Source organism: Sander vitreus, chromosome 17, assembly GCF_031162955.1.
Source record: "Sander vitreus isolate 19-12246 chromosome 17, sanVit1, whole genome shotgun sequence".
NCBI classification, from domain to species: Eukaryota; Metazoa; Chordata; class Actinopteri; order Perciformes; family Percidae; genus Sander; species Sander vitreus.
Genome location: NC_135871.1, coordinates 13878863 through 13897185, shown reverse-complemented (window position 1 = coordinate 13897185; position 18323 = coordinate 13878863). Strand labels below are relative to the sequence as shown.

The window sequence follows — 18323 nt, the reverse complement described above, 5'->3', positions numbered from 1 at the left end:
TTGGGAATACGTCCAAGTATTTTGAAAAACGTTCCACCAAAAAATGCAAAAAAAAAAGAAAAAAAAAAGAAAAAGAAAAATATATATATATATATATATATATATATATATATATATATATATATATATATATATATATATATTTGCATTTTTTGAGTTTATGTTTGACAGCGTAATTGGGATAGCATAATAATAATAACAATAATAATATCATTCGTCTTCTTTTTATTATTATTGTATCCAACTCTTGAATGTTCCACTTACAGGTGCCAATTTTGCATGTGCGTCAACTGCGCCTTTGGTATGTGCAGTAAACGCGCAGTTAAATGTTCGTAAGCGCGCAGGTGGAGCAGCGCTGGCTATGGTTGTCAGCTCTCTTCAGATTGAGCACAGTTAGCTCGATGGCAAGCAGACTGCGCTGTTCAGGGAGATACATGGACAGCTTACACTGTGTATCATTTTAAGGGCTTTTCTCCTTTAACGTTAGCCTGACTAGGAAGTGAAATATTCAGCACAGTAGTGCTTTCTGTCAACAACTCACAGTGAAAGGACGACGAGAGGACTGAAGGGGGAGCTAACGTTGGTTAGCTAAAGTTAGCTTGCCAACGCAATGGTGAGTAGCTGCTTGCCTTTACGGCTAGCCAATTTATTTTTTCCTATGATGGCGAAGGCATGGGGCAGGCTTGACCCGCCCTACTCTCCCTCTGATTGGCTAGTACTCGTTGCCTGCTCTGGTTGGGTTGGTTAGATTTAGGCAAGATGAGTGGGCTGGTTAGGGTTAGGGTAAGAATGTCAGGGTAAGCCAATCGGAGGCAGAGGGCGAGATATGCCTTCGCCATCCTGGGAAAATAAATAGCCACTTGCGGCTAATGATAGGTGACAACAGCTTGGTGGGTAGCTAATGTTACGCTAACTGTTACCGTTAGCTAACTGGCTATCAAGTAAGAGTTTGTAAGTATGTTATGTTATGTGTTTGTTGGATCGTTCTGGACCTTTTGTGAGCTCCCCACCTGTAACCCAAAAGATACCCTTGTTGAAATTCTGCCCTCTAGCCAGGGACCTTTTTATCGCCTCACTAACTCAAGTAATAGCATCAAAACCTTCATAACTTTAACAGCTGTTCCTAAACTGATCTGTATCAGTTCTTTTTTTTTCTGCTGGTGACATAAAGGTTCCCCCTTTTTTTTTTTTAAGAAGAAACCATAAGCCGATGTATCTTAAGGCCTTGTCATATATATTTTTAATACGACTAATGTTAGCTGACGTAGTTGTTTTAATTTTCCTTTCTCCGAGGTGTTTTGTCGATTTTAATTGTCTTAAGTGCCAGGTTACATCCGGGATCCCAAATTGTCTGTCAAACTAATAATGTGTGTCAATTTCAGTAAAATAATGACAAAGTAGCTATTTCAAGCTTTTAGTATAGGGTATTATACAGTATATGGTATTTACACCTAAGTTAAAACATAAATGTCTCAGGAACAGCCAATTTATTCATTGACTACTGGTGTCCTCCTATGTCCTCTGTGTTGTGCCCAGTTTAATTTTGTTTTTAATTGACAGCTTTTAAAGATCACTTCTTCCAGGAAGGGATGCATATTTTGATATTAACCAAACGTGGTACTACTTGCTCTGCGTCAGGCATCTGTTTCAACCAGATCAAAATTATGGTGGCCATTTGTCTCTCATATTGGTTTTCACTGGCATGAACACAATGACCTGTTGTCTCCCAATGGATGATTTATTCATTTCATACATGACTAATTTAGGGGCCGTCTCTATGATTGTTTTTGCCAGTTTTATTTTGCCCCACTACAGCCAAAAACAACTATATGGTCTTTTATTTAATTATGCCTAGGTCTTAATACATTTTTAGCTTAAATGTTTGCATTAAATGACAAGGATGTCTGTGTCTGCAAGGATGTCTATTTCTAACACTACCAGATATATTGATATTGTATTTCAGGCCTATATTTGCAATGTTATTCATAGCATTTTCCCTTACCCTGTCATAGTAATGCTATAATTGTCAGGGCTGTTAACCAATTAGGCCCAGAGGACGGGATGCCTCCTATGCCAAATGTAGACCTCATTCCCTACTGTAGTAATCCCCATCACCAAAGTCTTACATATTCTCAAACTTGATCTTGTGACTGTATTACTACTGTGCCTCGGCTTTAATTTGGGGGATCATTTTAGTTGTAATCTTCTATTTACTGGTATTTCTCTTTTAACCCAGTGGAAAGAAAGTTTTACAAAACCACATGTTTGCTTTAGCTTAAAAAAAGAGTCCTTGAGCTAAAATGGCTAATTAGTTTAACCTGTAGGCCCACAGGTGTATCCCAGGTGATGTAAGGCTTATCTGCCTGTAGAGACCAAGATGACTGAAGTCCAGGCCACAGTGGAGTTCTCTGTGGAGCTCCACAAGTTCTACAATGTGGACCTGTTCCAAAGAGGGTGAGTACTGGCTCATTGTCGCTACATACCAATATTCTGCAGCAGGTGGCAATTTCTTAATGCTTTACCAAAGAAATGTATTTTTCAAACATATATTACAGACAAGTTTACCTTGCTGATTTAAAAAGTCTGCTGTGATGATATGCTTTGAATGGACATGAACAAGCTTTGGTTTGCAGCTTGTGGTAGAAGGGAACCAGGATGTATTCTGTGAGTGTCCCAGCCAATCTAGGACAGTTGGCAATCTTGGTTAGACCTCGAGGGTGATTAGAAAATGCCCTTTGTACAGATGGCATAGAATTAGGGATGCACGATATTGGATTTTGGCCGATATTCGATATGCCAATATTTTCAAACTCCTTTTTGGCTGATACCGATATACTGTATACACATCTTTTTTTTTTATTTCACAGAAGAGAACACCAAGTCTCTCCTGTACTACTTTTACCCTATTACTCTAATTTGTTGTAGATACAGACATTAAACAAGACAAACAATATTTGATTATACCATAAATGTATGATTTTACAAATGTAGACATAGACATTCACCCCTGAAAAATAGGCAAATTATTTTACTTGGGGGAGAATAAATTATGTGTATGCCAGTGCGTAAAACAACCAAGCTCTATGTTTTCTGATCTGTAAAGTTGAAGTAACTAATAGTGTTAGTTTTAGGCTTCTTTTATTATTTTGTAGCTAGTTGTTAGTGTATAAGTTAATGAAAGTCCAGTTTAACTCAGATCTGTGAAAAAGTTTGGATCATTCCAGATTGGAAGTCTACACTAGGAAATGGGGAAGGTACTTGAGCTTTCTGCGGGGGGGGACTCCTAAGAAGCTTTGTGCCGGAAAGAGATGTGTATCATGGTAGCATTTTTAGTTACCGACAGAAACTGTACACAGACTGCACTGCTATGTTCACAGCTATAACATTACTGCTTACTGCTGTGGGCTGCAGCTGCTGCTGTGTACATTTAGGCTGCTAGCTAGAAGCTTGCTCCTTATTGTTGTTTGTGAACTTCTGCATGGCAGTTCTTCATAAAAGGTGATACAATTGGAGGTGTTAAGAATTTGATTACTTCGACGTGTCTTATTTTTTCACCGTGAAAAGCATTCAGACCGCGCACATTACGGTCTCCACTTTAGCATGTAATTACCGATAATAACCTATAATTATCGGTTGTTGGCATCAGCCCTGTTTTCGATATATCGTGCATCCCTATTCCACGCATACAATATGCTGAACAGCGCATGATTATTCTATTTCATATGTTTGTTTAAGTTGACCTTTTCCCTGTTTCTCTGTGAAAACGCTGGTTGGTTCACTTCGACACATTGAATGTCGCAGGAAAAGATCCAAGGGTAAATGGTGTGTTTCAAAAAGTGCCCAGTAAAGAACCTAAATGATTTTAAGAAAAGGTTGTCAGAGCTGCAGTGGAGTGTACCACAAAGGCACGGGTATGGAGGAGCTTCTCTTTTCTGACTCCCTTAATTTAAATGTGTGTCTTGATTACTGTAGAGCTGCAGGGACAGTAAGGTGGTAAGGCTATCTGTGTTTAAGTGAATCATTAACATGTTTCTTAGGACACCTTATATAGCATACTGTACATCAAATGTTATCAAATAAAACAAAACAAAAACAACAAAGGCTGTTTATTTCGAGACGATAACAGAATTGCTATGTTTCATGGAAAACTAAAGGTGGAAAAATGAATTCTGGAAATTCTTTTTAACAGCAGCAGCGTTAATGATATGATATAGATTCCACTCCTGCTCTATGCTCCTGGCTCATCAGTGCTTTAAGAGCTCAGTTTTACTACATGAGTGACTGCAAAAGAAAGTGCTCATTATTTATTTATGAAAGATGTAGTGTCATTTTACAAGTAAAGGCACTTGTGGCTAACCTGTGCAGTTTGTTCCCCTTTCACCGAGCCTCTAATGGTGCTTGGACCAAGCCAATACAAAATGTGTCTGCTTTTTCAGGTTCTACCAGATTCGTGCCGGTCTGAAGGTGCCTCCCCGGGTCCCACACAAAGTTGAGACCAGTCTGCTTCACCCGGGAGGTAAATGAATCTTTGAAGATGGAACGAGACCTTTTCTGTATTTTTGAAAGGATTCCGGCACCCTTTGTGGATCCATTTGGTCAACCCTATGCCCTGCCCCTTCACCTGTATTCTCCTATTAAACTACTTAAAGTAATATTTCAGTAACTTGCAGTATGCGTAAAGTAACACACTGTTGCTTTTCTCACCAGAGGGCTGATTATTTCCCGGTAAACTTCAGGTAGCCTTGCATGTTGAATTTTATTTCATCTGAGATATTAGCACTGTTTCAAGGAACATAGTTAGTGTTATTGCAGGTTTGGTTTACTTATTGTTTTGTTAACAGGGAACTGGTAGGGCACTGGCTTATGTCACAGGCCATTCCTTGTTCTCAGTATTTCTCTAAAGCTTAGTGCTTATGCCTCACCCCCTCGTTCAGAGACCTGCACGGCTCATTTCACACAAAGCACACAATTATTTTGTTTCATTAATAAACGGCATCATCAAGAGACTGTAATTCCTATGCTTAAATGTTTTATATTCCATTTTGTGACGGGGAAACGGCACCTCAGCACACTTTGATCTTCAATGCAGACCTAATAAGATATACCTTGTCAGATCATTCCTGGCGCAGGTTATAAGAATATCATTACCTGTAGGTTGGCTCATTTATAATCTTATTTATATTTGGATCTGAAAAATCCATCTAGATTTCTCTCCGTCTTTGAACTGTCAGCCATGTGTAACACCTGACATGTGGTTATGTGCCTAGTCACTGCACCAGAGCATGTGTTTCTAAAGCTAACACAGAAACAGCAGACAGGCTAGCTATAATCCTTCAGTTGTTATTTTTCATAAACGCTTTTAATCCTAGTGACTTTTGTTTAGGCTCTGATCTGGCGTTTCCTGCTTTAGTCCAAGATGATGTCATCTGCAGCAAAACTTTCCAAATCCTGTACAAGAATGAAGAGGTTGTGGTCAACGATGTCCTCCTCTTCAAAGTGATGATGCTGCTGGATGAGAAGAAGGTACGTTTAAAGCTGCTTACACACGAACCAGCTGGCCAACCGTCAGCAGAAAAGGCACTTGGACTGATCAGTCTCCCCGAGTTTGTCAAAATAATGCCTCGGAACACACTGAAGAGACGAGACGTAATACGTCTCCATGACAGCAGGCGGCGCTAATCTGTATTGTCGCCCAAAAATGAAAACCGGCAGCTGATTGGACGAACTCGTCACGTGTGTCTTGTTTCTCCGGAAATTCAAAGACAGACTGTCATGGCGGCTTGTTCAGAATACGATCAAAGAGTATAGAGGTACTTCTATACTCTTTGATACGATCTTATATTGTACTAAAATAGAACACCGAAATGTCTTTCTGAAAACATTTTAAGAGAGAAATAGGCCATGCAGTTGCTGAATCTGTCTTCATATCAGACGTGATTTTTTTTTTTTATCAACCCAAAGCAGCATCAACTGTTCTAATGGGGCACATTACAGTGTTTTTGACATTTAGTGTGTCCTCACGGTAATGGATTACAACAACTAAAGGCTTCAAAATGTATCCAGCTTAGTAAGGCTGATACCGTCACTGTTTTTCAATATTCACAGGTGGAAGAGTCCCTCAATGACATGGATTTCCAGCTCTTCTTGGATTTATATTTCACAGATGGTGATTACACGTAGGTGTTTCAACATTTTAACTGCTTGTACTTATTCAAGTGTGAATTTGATATTTGCATCTCTTATGCAAATGAGGCAGTAATGCTCCTTTCCATCTTCCTTATTTCATTTCCACAGGCCAGATGACCCAAGCGCTCTACAGAATATCAGTGGCCGCACACTTCGTTTGCACTTTACCCTTCAGCGAGGCATCCACCAACACGTCAATGTCATGTTTGACTACTTCCACCTGTCTGTCATCTCTGTAGCCATCCATGCCTCCCTAGTGGCACTACATCAGCCCCTTATCAGGTCAGACTGCTACCTAACCCAAGAAAACACTCACTGAATGCAGTTATACATTCATGCACAAGTGTAGCAGATCTTTTATATATCTTCATAGTGTTATATACTATTGTTTGCAGTAAATTCCAACACAAACCTTTTTGCAAACTCCACACAACAAATGTAACATTACAGTTGAACAACATAGCTCTTCAATTTAACTTGGCATTCATGTACAACAGTAAATGAGAAGAAAAAGCCTTATTAGAAGTGCCCCATTGAGTTCCTGTGGTGATTAACTGACTTTGATTGCACTCTGTGTGTTTACCTAGTTTGCCTCGACCCGTGAAAACCACATGGCTTAATCGCAACGCTCCACCACAGAGCAAAGACTCTGTCATCCCACCTCTGGAGAACGTAGTGTTCGGCAGCAGTTATGTCAAGCAAGTATCACCAGATGTAAGTGGACCTCCTGCATAGCGTGGACAATGTCTTTGGAAATCTTTTTTTTTTTAAAATTTGTAGATGCTTCAAAACTTCTGAGCTGTCATGAAAGTCTGAAAGATGCCACTGTTTTGATTACAAAGGGCTAAATTAAGCACTTGATAAAAAGTAAATTGTTGTCATAAACCTAATAATACTCAAGGATATGCTGTGGAATTCATATTTCTTCCTTTCATGAGTGTGACATAAAGATGAAAGGATTAAAACAACCATGCATGTATTGTTTAAGCAAGGCTGCCTGCCAATAATACAGGTTTTTGATTAGTACATGGACATGGGTGTTGACTTGGATTTGACCGTTCTTTGCCTCGGGTAGAATGGTGTGTTACAATCATTGCTTTTGAAGCACGTGGAGATGTGTCAGGCTGTTGACAGATATGGGAGATGAAGGGGAAACTCATTAGACCGCTGTCAGATTTAACCAGGAGTAATTGGCCTCTCCTGACAGAGAAAGGTGGCCAGTTAAAGCTGCCCCTGAGATGTGGTAGTGTGAGTGTACTAGAGTCATTTAGACAGAACAGAGGCAATGCCCCCTATCATTCCTTGATGCATCACTAATGGGCAGCTTGGGAATTACAACACATCCACCATTATGCACTATTTAGTTCACTACAGGTATATGTGCAGAAGTCCCTTCAAAGCATTACCGCTTAGATATTGCACACAAAATAAATGTCTGGAAGTAACTGGCAGGTTAACCTGTTGTGATCTATTGGACTGTAGTGATTACTGTAATACCTGAGTAATGAGTCATATATGTACTTGATGTCAATACACTGACATAAAATAGACCAAATCACTGTGATGTCAGGCTATCACAAAAATCACTTCCGTCATAATTTGAATTGCGGAGATATGTGAATTCGGCAAACGTCTTTATTTATGTTGTCATTTTCAGCCATACCTGTGATATTTAAAGATGTATAGTTAAACACGGCGATCCGACCTATCTGACGTTTTCTGCTGTGCTTATTTTATGGTAGTGTGTTGCTTTGCTCATGTCTTTGATAAACCAAATTGAACGTGTTACGAACAGCAACATCTCACCGCCAGTCAGAATAACTGCTAGTTTGGGTGGTGTAATTTTATTTAGTCTGTGGCCCAACAGGTAAATAGGTCTTCAACCTAACGTTTGTTAAAGTGTTGACATATGAAAGCATCAAACATGCATTTTAGATGAACGCGATGAGAGTATATACAGTTGTTCCTTGTCCCTGTTTGCTCAATGCTGACACAGGAGTTTTCTACCCATAAGTTATTGCAAACAGACATTTTGATTAGGTCTATACACTACTGTTTTTCACTAAATTGTGTTTGTGAACATTGACTGCAGATTTAATGCAGAACACATTACTCACAAAAACAGAACTTAAAATTGGCAAAAGCATTACAGATTATGTTGCCCTTGTCTTCTCCTACAGCAGTGGCTTCGAACCAAAGGTTTACAACAGCTTAAAATATTCAGAACAGCAGTAATATGGTTTAGAAAAGTAAATAAACTAAACTCTGTGTCCCTCACGTTCCCTCAGGGCAAGACTTTCCTGATGTCCGACCACTGTCTGCAGCATGCCTTTAGTCTGCACCATAGCCTCTGCTCCAATCTTCTGCTAGCCTACCAGGGCCTCTTTGACTACTTCACCTCTATTACTAAGGACCTGCCCTCCTCCCATCGTATGGAACTAGGTATACTGCACTGTGGTTTCACATCAACTCATATCAGAGGCTGGGGTTACAACAGGTTGTAAAGCAAAGAAATCCTTAATCCCAGACTTATTCAAATATGTCTCTGCACTCATTATTATTATTATTATTATTATTATTATTATTATTATTATTATTATTATTATTATTTTAACTCCCAAGCACTAAGAAGAAGCAAGTATTTTCATGGTTATACATTACAATACCTTCTAATTCATGTTTTGCTTTGGATGGATTTTTATTGTTTTGTCTTTTCAGTGTCTGCGTTTGTTGTACATTGCTAGTTTGTAGAGTTGTGTCATGTCAAACAGACTCCACAACCAGCAACCCACTAAGTTAATTTAGGAATCTGTGTTTAACTCATCTTAGTTATTATACTTACAAAATCATACTTGCACTCATTAGATAGGTCTACTAACAAGTAACATGAAGCCAAATTGTAACAGCTCCCAAACACAACTCATCATTGTAACTATGGATCACCAAACCTAACCCACACAAGTGGACATATATTCACCCATCCCAGAGGAACACATAATAAAAAGGTTAAATATGCCTATATGTGCAATCTTACTAGCCAAGCCCAGCATGCAAGTCCTATATGAGAGAGTACTCAGAAGACCCTATCCCCGAAGTCAAAGACACGTCTACATAGGTATGTCCTGACCCTTATAGTACCTCAGCTCAACCTGCATTTCTCTCTTGTTTCCTCTTAACTCCAGTTTCCTTCTTGTAGAAAACACCATGTCCTCTCTATATCCTACTAGCCAGAGACATTACTTAAACTTCTGTCACGCCATCTTTTCAATTATGTACTCGATCTTTCTTTCCACCTTTTATAACAAGGCATTGGTCAAATAGTCTCATAACACAGGGGTTCTGTAGAATTTGTAGTCTCTGGTCATGTCATATAAAAAAGTATTTTCTGACACCAGTGCTGTCTAACACCACTTCCTTATTCTACCTGCTTTACATGCTCTTTTATACAAAAAAATGTATAATTAAATAGATGAATTGTAAAAGTGAATCTTAGTAATGCTGTTCCTCTGCCTCCTCAGAACAACTCGACTTGGAGGCCCGTCTGGCTGAGTTATGTGAACAAATCAAGGTAAGACCTGTCTCTGATAATTGTTCTTCAGTAGGCAATGCTACAAAACCTTTTATAGGAAGCAACAGGCCTGGCAAAAGCCTGTTGCTTAGTTTGTGGGGCAGGAGGGGTTAACTGGAAAAATGGCAGAGGGTCATGAAAATAGTTGGAAAAGGGAAAACGCTTTCATTGGATCAATGCTTCTCAATGACTGGAGGGCATGAGTGTGAAGTGCTCATGTTACATTTTATAAATGATATAGTAGTAGTAAGATTGTTTAGGGTGTACATGGGCATATAAATATGACAGTTTGTTTTTGTAGGTAATGGTGAACCTAGCGTGGGAGAAAATGGTACCGTATGCAAACTGGGTCTGTTGCTGTATATAAGAGTAGCTAAACATAAATGGGCTGAGTGAGCTCGGAGTCCTCTGATAACAGAAGGGAATAAAGTGTTTATTGCTTCAAGGGATTTAGTGTTGGTGGATATTGAGGCTGAGGTATTTTGATACAGAATTGCACAAGAAAACTTAACTGGAGGCCAGTGGTGAGAATCCTTTATAGTTTCCTTGATTTTTACAGCTGGTAGAATGGAGTTTAAAGCAAGTCTCTAACATATCATAACTGTGTAGGCGAGTTACCCACTCTAGCGGTTGGGTCCTCGAGTCCTGATAGGTTGGCCCATTTAAGATTAGGAGTGATGGAGAATGTTTTGTAGAGCTGTGGAATGATAGGAATTTCTGTAGATGATTGTGATACATCATGCACTTTCAAGTGCCTCTTGTATGTTTAAGTGGATAGCACGTTGTTTCCAAATATATTAGATATCCAATGACAATCGGTCAGACAAACACAGGAATGGAAATACATTAACTTGCATTTGTTTTGGAGACTTCACATGCAGTTTTTTTTATTATAACAAGCAGGTTTTATAATCGATATAGATATTAATGACAATATTATTTGTGCATAAAAGTGACTTGACTCTACTCTAGTGTCTTTGTGTCTAAAAGGTCCGTGATGCAAATGTATTATGTGTTTTTTGTGACCCAAGTAACAACTTCGTTGTTGACGATCAAGAAATGTCAGAATTTATTTTACTATACGTTACATGATAATATGCTGATGTAAGGGAGATATGTTCACTTGAACCCTCTGGTGGCTGACTTGTGTCTTTATACTTTTAGCAGAAAGCAGAGTCCCCTGACGAGCTGGCAGAACTGGTAAATATGAACCTGGCTCAGCTCTGCTCTCTGCTAATGGCACTCTGGGGACAATTCCTAGAGGTAGTGTCCCTGCAGGAGCATGTTGCTTCCCTACTAGCTATGGAGCACCACACCCTAAGAGTAAGTCCCTACTTTCTAAATGATCTGCAAATTGAAATATCTGACTAGTTGCCTTCTAATTACAATAATCCTATTTTGTTCTGGAAAATGATCCAAAACTATACTCAAACCTCTGGGCAAGACTGAATGTTGAACGTATACTCTGTAATGTGGTGTTATTACAGGTAAGGCGGTTTGCTGAGGCTTTCTTTTGTCTCGAACATCCAAGACAATCTGCGCTAGCATATCAGGAACTTCAGTAAGTTACAATGGCATGTTCGTCTTGTTCGTATGGAAAACGCTGGCTCTTTTTGTTTTTCTGGCTGACTCCTAGCGTCTCCTTTCCTCCCTCTCCCTCTATATTAGTGCTCACAGTCACCAGCAGATGACTAATGCTATCAAAAGCGCCAGCTACTTCCTGTCTCTGCCTCCACTTCCAGTGGAATGTGCAGATCTGGATGGTGATGTTAGCTCCCTGCCGATCATCTTTGAGGATAGATACCTGGATTCTATCACTGAAGGTCAGTAATACAGTATTGCCACTCAACTAGATATATAGGCATTGACTAATTTATTAAACCAAATCTTTTTTTTGTGTGCTTCCTTTTTTATGTTAAACCTGGTTTGATTCGGAAGATCGCGATGGACCCTGGCTGGGCATGCACAATACAAGGACTGGCTCAGTGTCCAGCAAAACGGACAAGCCCAACTCCAAGGAGTGCAGTGCAGCAGCCAGCCCCATACCTGAGTCTCGGTGTGGCCCTGTGGATAACACCTGGCCAGACAACTATGATCTACCACCTAAGTCCAAAGGCAAGTCAGTCAAACTGAAGAAAAATTCAAAGACTGAGAACTCCAAGAAGCTGATAAGACAGGGCTCCAAGGACTCTGTAGTGTTGATGGGCTATAAAAACCTCAAAGCTCCTTATGGTGACACAAAGCACAAGGAAGGGGAAGCTCCCCCAAACCAAGAAGAGGAACGAGATACCCTACAGAGAGACTCAAGTAGTAGTTTAAGGACTAATGCAAATTCAGTGTTTGACTCTGGTGCCACATCAGCACAATGTGATGTTGATTCTGTTCCAGATGACAATATAACTACTGCTGCTTGTCAAAAAGGTTTTTTCAAAAATCCTTTAAACTTCGACACACAGAATAATCCTCAGGCAGGTACTGGGGTTATTGCTACATGCAATCAACCACTTCACAAAGATGAGCAAGTTGACCACGGTGGCCAAAAGCTGCCACAGTGGTCTGCTGGGCTGAAGCAAATTGAGGTAAAACCAAGTAACAAGGACCCATACCAAGGGGACAAAGTAACAGTTCTTCTACCATGTCGGACTGATGGAACTCTAAGCAGTAATATTCCTGAGATCACCCAGACAGACCTCTGTGACTCAACACAGTTTGCAGTGGACTCTGTGTTTGAAAGGCCAGGTAGAGAGGCAACACAGTGTAGCCAGTCCTGTCTGGTCTCAGTACAGGTGAAAGGTGGTTGTATCAGGCTGCCAGATGGAGGAGACCCCAGTGCCTCGTCTCGCCTTTCAGACTCGGGCATTGAAAGTGAGCCCAGCTCCTTCGCTACTCCGTTTGCTCCAGGACTTCAGGCTTGTGCAGGACTAGGCGTCACTGAATCAGCTGTTGCTGCCCCACAGCCTGAGAGGCCCTTCCTTCCTGCACCACGGCCTGTTCAGCAAAGCTCAGTGCAAAAGCCAAGTGGGGCAGCAGAAGTTCTCTACCAAGAAAATACCAGTGCAGTCAGTGGAGTCCAGTCCTCTCTTACTTCTATCAACTCCTTGCCCTCAGATGATGAGGGCGAAGGTTCCTCTAGGGGCTCGAGTGGAGCTGATGTCCGAGGCAGGAAGTCCAGTGTTTTGGTGCAGGAGCAGAGTGTAATCTTTTCTGGGGATATCAGTAACACACCTGCCATCTGCGTGGCCTGCACCTCTGACCCTGCTGCAGGTGATTCCCAACTTATACAACCTTCTTTTGATTTGGAAACAGACCCCAAGTTAACAGGTATTTCTGAAGTTGGACTAGAGGGAGCAGCTGGTTCTGGGGCCGGTAAAGAATCCCGTAGTGAACCCCATACTGCCTGCCCTTCCAGTAACTCTGCCACCAGTAGCACTGACCTGGTAAAACGTGGGATGGTAGAGAACTACTTTGGCTCATGCTCTAGCACAGATGTGTCTGAGATCAGCCCTGTAGAAACATCTGCTATCACGCTGGGAATTCACGCTGGACCACAGGTTGAGGAGGATGAGGACGAGATCGAGCAAGAGATGATCGAGAATGGTTACTACGAGGAAGGTGATGGCTATGCTTTTGTTAACGGTGTTGCTGATGAGGAGCAAAGTGGGGCTGGGAATGCAGCCGCTTCAGAGACGGGTCTTCTCTTTGAACAGCTTGGCATCGGCTACCCCCATGAAACAAAGGATTTATCAAAAGCTCCCATCTGCTCCAACCTAGCCTCCGGCAGTGTTGGGTATAGCTTGGGAAGACCTCCCTGTCCCTCCACCCTCTTTTCTTCAAGTCTGCGGTGGTATGAATGTGCACCCACACCACAGATGAAAGCGTGAGTCATCTTGTACAATTCTTTTCGTATCCCACTTAATGTTATATTTTATGCAGATATTGTCCTGTCTCACGCATTATATATTTATATTCATCAACTATTTGATTCTAATTATGCAGGTTCATTAAGGCCAAGGAAGAAATGAAACAGCTAAGGCTGCCGGGTTTCTTGTATAGTGATGTACATGAGCTGGCATCCACTGTGCCCTACTTTAGCTTGGAGGAAGATGAAAGCTGTGAAGAAGGCATCCATCTCATAGTCTGCGTTCATGGCCTGGACGGTAGGAAACCTTATCTTCTGGAGTAAATTAGTTTCTTCATAGTATTTCATTTTTTTTGTATACAAAAACACATTGATGTCTTGCAGGTAACAGTGCAGACCTGAGACTGGTGAAGACTTACCTGGAGCTTGGACTGCCTGGTGCTCGTATAGACTTCCTCATGTCAGAGAGGAACCAGGTGAGTTGATAAGCACACACGAAGACACTACTGTCATCTGTTATCAGCATTAAGAAGCTGTAACACCTCTTAGTGAATCAAACACACCCCAAAATATAATCTTTTCATTTAATGCTCTTTTCATCCACAGAATGACACTTTTGCTGACTTTGAGTCGATGACAGACCGATTGCTGGATGAAATAGTCCAGTACATTCAGATATACAACCTCACAGTGTCAAAGATAAGGTAAACTGTTCTACCCTACCCATATGTAATGTATATTATCTAAAAAAAAAAATTTAAAAAATAAGTAGCTGCGTGATGCAGTAGCAGTCGACTCTATAATTTACTATATGTTCTCAACAGCATAGTAAATAAATATTTTAAAAAATCACTTGTAGCAACTGCCTTATCACTCATCCTGTTATTTAAATGTCGCACTGTAAAAGTTTATAAATGTTTGGTGTCATTATTGTCTAAGTATTTTTCATTTGCAGCTTTGTGGGTCATTCCTTGGGGAACCTCATCGTTCGCTCAGTGCTAACTAGGCCTAGGTTCAAATGTTACCTGAGCAGGCTGCACACCTTCCTCTCCCTCAGTGGACCTCACCTCGGCACATTGTACAACAGCTCTGCTCTGGTCAATACAGGTACGTTTCCAAACATTTAGCTGCTCGTTTTCAGATATTTCACTCACAGCTAGACGCGAGTTGCCATGGTTGTATTCTCTCTACTCGGTCATTGCGAAGCCTGTTAATATGTAACTGTTAACTGTTGGTTCCTAGGCCTTTGGTTCATGCAGAAGTGGAAAAAGTCAGGGTCACTCCTGCAGCTGACGTGCCGTGATAACTCTGATCCTCGCCAAACTTTTCTCTACAAGCTCAGCAAGAAATCTGGTTAGCTTTCCTTTTTTATTTTATAAGACATTTTAGGCTGTATATGTGAAATTTGAAATATGAGTTTGTAAAGATAACTTTTCAGTTGATCTGCTATTGAAGGGCTGCAGTTTTTCAAGAATGTGGTGCTGGTGGGGTCACTGCAGGATCGCTATGTCCCCTATCATTCTGCTCGAATAGAAATGTGCAAAACTGCATTAAAGGACAAACAAACAGGTGAGTTTGGATTGACTATTTTTGTCTATTTTTTTTGTAGGATTTATGCTTCTGCAGGGGTTCTATACAGTGCTTATGTTGTAGCCTGCGTAAGAGGCCTGAGGTTTATACTTGTGCACTGGTATACTAGCGTCTGCATCGTTCAAGCGTATCTCTTTAAGAGAATAGCAGAGCTGGCATGTGTGTATATGCTGAGGAGTGTGTGGTAGAGTGAGTGAGAGAGTGATGGGGATTCGCTTCGGCGCAAGTACCGACTGGAGGCGTAGAGGGAGAAACAGCGTCTCGCCTGTGCTTTCTGGCCACGGTGGGAAAGCTGTAGGAAAACTTAACCCTCTCCTTGATTTCATGTTGTTTACGGAGGAGAACCCAGAAATAAGTAGGAGGAAATGCGATGCTACCAAGCCATGGCCAAGCAGACCATTCGCAGTCGTCGTGGTCTGCGTCGCCGCGGCGTGTAGTTAAAGGTGCTGTAGGTAGGATTGTGAAGATCCAGGACTTAGCCAAATAATTTGAACATCGACAACTTCTCAGTCCCCCTTTCTGCTAAAGCCCAAAACGGTCTCTTAAGCCCCTCCCCCCACAAGGGAGAATGAATGCGTGTGCATGAGCAGTGATTGACACGCAGTTGACACCCCCCCTAGCCCTGATTGGTGCATCTGAACAGGGAGCGGTGGATTTTTGCAAATTGTACTACAGGCTGTAGGTGGTGCCAGAGGAGCCGGATTTTCTTTTTTTTTTTTTTTTTTATTACCTGCTTCATGTAGTTCTACTTGAACATAGGGTCAGTTTCAGCAAATATGACACAAAGTTAGTTTTATAAGTCTTACCTACTGCACCTTTAAATGTTTTGAGAGGTGCACGTCAGGCTACGACATAGGCTACGGCTTGGTGTACGGTGTAAGATTCGTATCTACACGTACGTACCTACAGCATGGATTTAACGCAGAAGCATAAATCCAGCTTAAATTGTATATCATCATACAATTATACACATGGGGGCTTAAATTACGTAAAGAACATCAAATGGAACAAACCTTACCCTGTTGAGCCTGTCACTCTTGTCTGTACCAGGTCCTGTGTATGCTGAGATGATTGAAAACCTGCTGCTGCCAGTACTTCAGAACAAAGACTGTAATCTAGTGCGATATGATGTCATTCATGCCCTGCCCAACACAGCCAATTCCCTTATAGGCCGGGCCGCCCACATTGCCGTCCTTGATTCTGAGATCTTCCTGGAGAAGTTCTTTCTTGTTGCAGGCCTCAAGTTTTTTCAGTAGAACTGTGGCAGAATCAAACATATTGGTGGATGAGAGGAATGTGGAGCTAATACCTCACTGCATCTAAACCTTATTCTGATTATGGTATCTGGATTATCTCTTGGTTATTAAATACATATAATCACTTTAAGACATATGAGCAAAATCACAATTTCTTTCATTTCATGTTTGTATTGGAATCACAGTGGATATGGACATTTTTATTTTTCTACTGCCATCTTTTTAAAAATCGTTTTGTTTTTTGTGTTTGGGAAATTATTCCCCCATCATATGCTATATTTTCAGTGTTATTTATGTGTTCTGTTTTCACTTTTAATTCACTTTTTAAAAGTTATTCAATTAATATTAGATGCTGAACTGGAAATGTAGCTGCTACAAAAATGAAATGGCGGTTTTGGTGAGCTGGCCGAAGTCACGTCTGCACATACTGTCCTCACTATCGCAAATGTTTCCCACCAATTTAAAGACACTGCATTGATTTGCACCAAAACTACATTTTACAAGCTTTTGTACTGAAAATGATCATTTGTACAAGTTGCTTTTTTTATCAACAATTTTCCATCATTTTTAATGGCAAAGATTGCATTTGAAATAGGATTGTTGATCAGATGGCAGCCTTGGCTTTGGTCTTAATACTTTATGCTGTCCCTTGCCATTGCAGCATTCTGCACATTTACCCAAACTGGTGTTGGGAGAACAAAGCTTTGCCTATAACATAACATTGTATTAGGGGTTTTAAGTAATGACCATGATTCAGCAAAAACACATGTCGGTAATATGAACTTGTTTTATTGAAAGTATTTGGTTGGTATCATTTGGTGATTTGTGTTTAAAACTGGAAAGTATTACTTGGAATTAAAAAATGTTTCTTGGAAAGTTGTTTATATATCATCATACTCCCATTAAATATGCATATTATGAAGTTGGTTGTGTGACTTATTTCTTATGTGCCACACCCAGGCTGTACTACGAAGGAAGATAAGCATGCCCTGGATTTATTTCAGTTACCCGGCTTCACCAAACCTAACCACCGCAGTCCCGCATATACTGTGTCACGACAGTGGTTAACAACTAGTTCAATCAACCCAGGGTTTCCCAGTCCAGCGATGCGCGCGTCCACATGAAAGAGGCGGTGTTTGCACAGCATGACCAATCGCAAACATTTACCACAGCCGCATATTTTACATAAGAGCAAACTATAATTCTACATAAATATGAAGAACAGACACAGTTTTACAGGCAAAACGCAATACAGTCGCTGCTTCCTAAAACTGGAAGGAAAGCTGGCAAGAAAAATAGCCGACGCTGTAAATGCGTAAATCACCACGCTTATCAATATCACTTCCTAATCAGTCCGGTGTTCTGTCGATCTATGCTACCTATCGAGATGTGCTACTTAGCGGCTCTGCGCATGCGCACGACCCATAAGCGTGGTCTGATCAGTGTTGCCAATTTAGAGACTTTTCAGACCCCCTTAGCGACTTTTTTTCAAAAAAGCGACTAGCGACATTGTCCAGCGAGCACGCGAGGTATTTCTCGCCTGTAGCCGCCAAAACAGTCTTCTGTTCTGTGACTGAGGAGCAGCGGAGCTAACCTCTCTCCTCATGTGCATCAGCACTGTGCACAGTGCGCAGGCAGGTAGAAGAGGGACAGGATTGACAGTGTGCAGGTGTAGGTAGGAGAGACAGCAGGACGCGACGGGAGAAATTATTGCGTAATGACGTCAAGTATATGCGTATGACGTCATCTAGCGACTTTTAGCGAATTTTGGAGCTGGTGCTAGCGACTTTCATTGGAAAAGAGTTGGCAACACTGGGTCTGATTCCCCGCCCATAAATCTATGCAACCTTGCGGTCGGACATGC

General features: G+C 41.0%; 1 protein-coding gene across 2 annotated transcripts; it reads left to right on the top strand.

Annotated features, from left to right (window-relative positions):
• Window positions 1-340: 340 nt before the first annotated feature.
• On the top strand, window positions 341-17381 carry fam135a (family with sequence similarity 135 member A). 2 transcript variants are annotated; one of them, XM_078272854.1, is made up of 21 exons: window positions 341-613; window positions 2325-2454; window positions 4437-4516; window positions 5384-5523; window positions 6106-6176; window positions 6295-6468; window positions 6774-6900; window positions 8475-8628; window positions 9224-9301; window positions 9705-9754; window positions 10922-11077; window positions 11242-11315; window positions 11423-11577; window positions 11693-13631; window positions 13751-13911; window positions 13998-14089; window positions 14220-14317; window positions 14569-14720; window positions 14856-14966; window positions 15069-15182; window positions 16254-17381. In XM_078272854.1, the coding sequence occupies exons 2-21, from the start codon at window positions 2378-2380 to the stop codon at window positions 16457-16459; spliced, it is 4209 nt and encodes a 1402-aa protein (XP_078128980.1). In that variant the 5' UTR covers window positions 341-613; window positions 2325-2377; the 3' UTR covers window positions 16460-17381. The 2 variants fall into 2 exon arrangements, with proteins under 2 accessions (XP_078128980.1, XP_078128979.1); XM_078272853.1 differs by having other exon boundaries at window positions 10919-11077.
• Window positions 17382-18323: the final 942 nt, after the last annotated feature.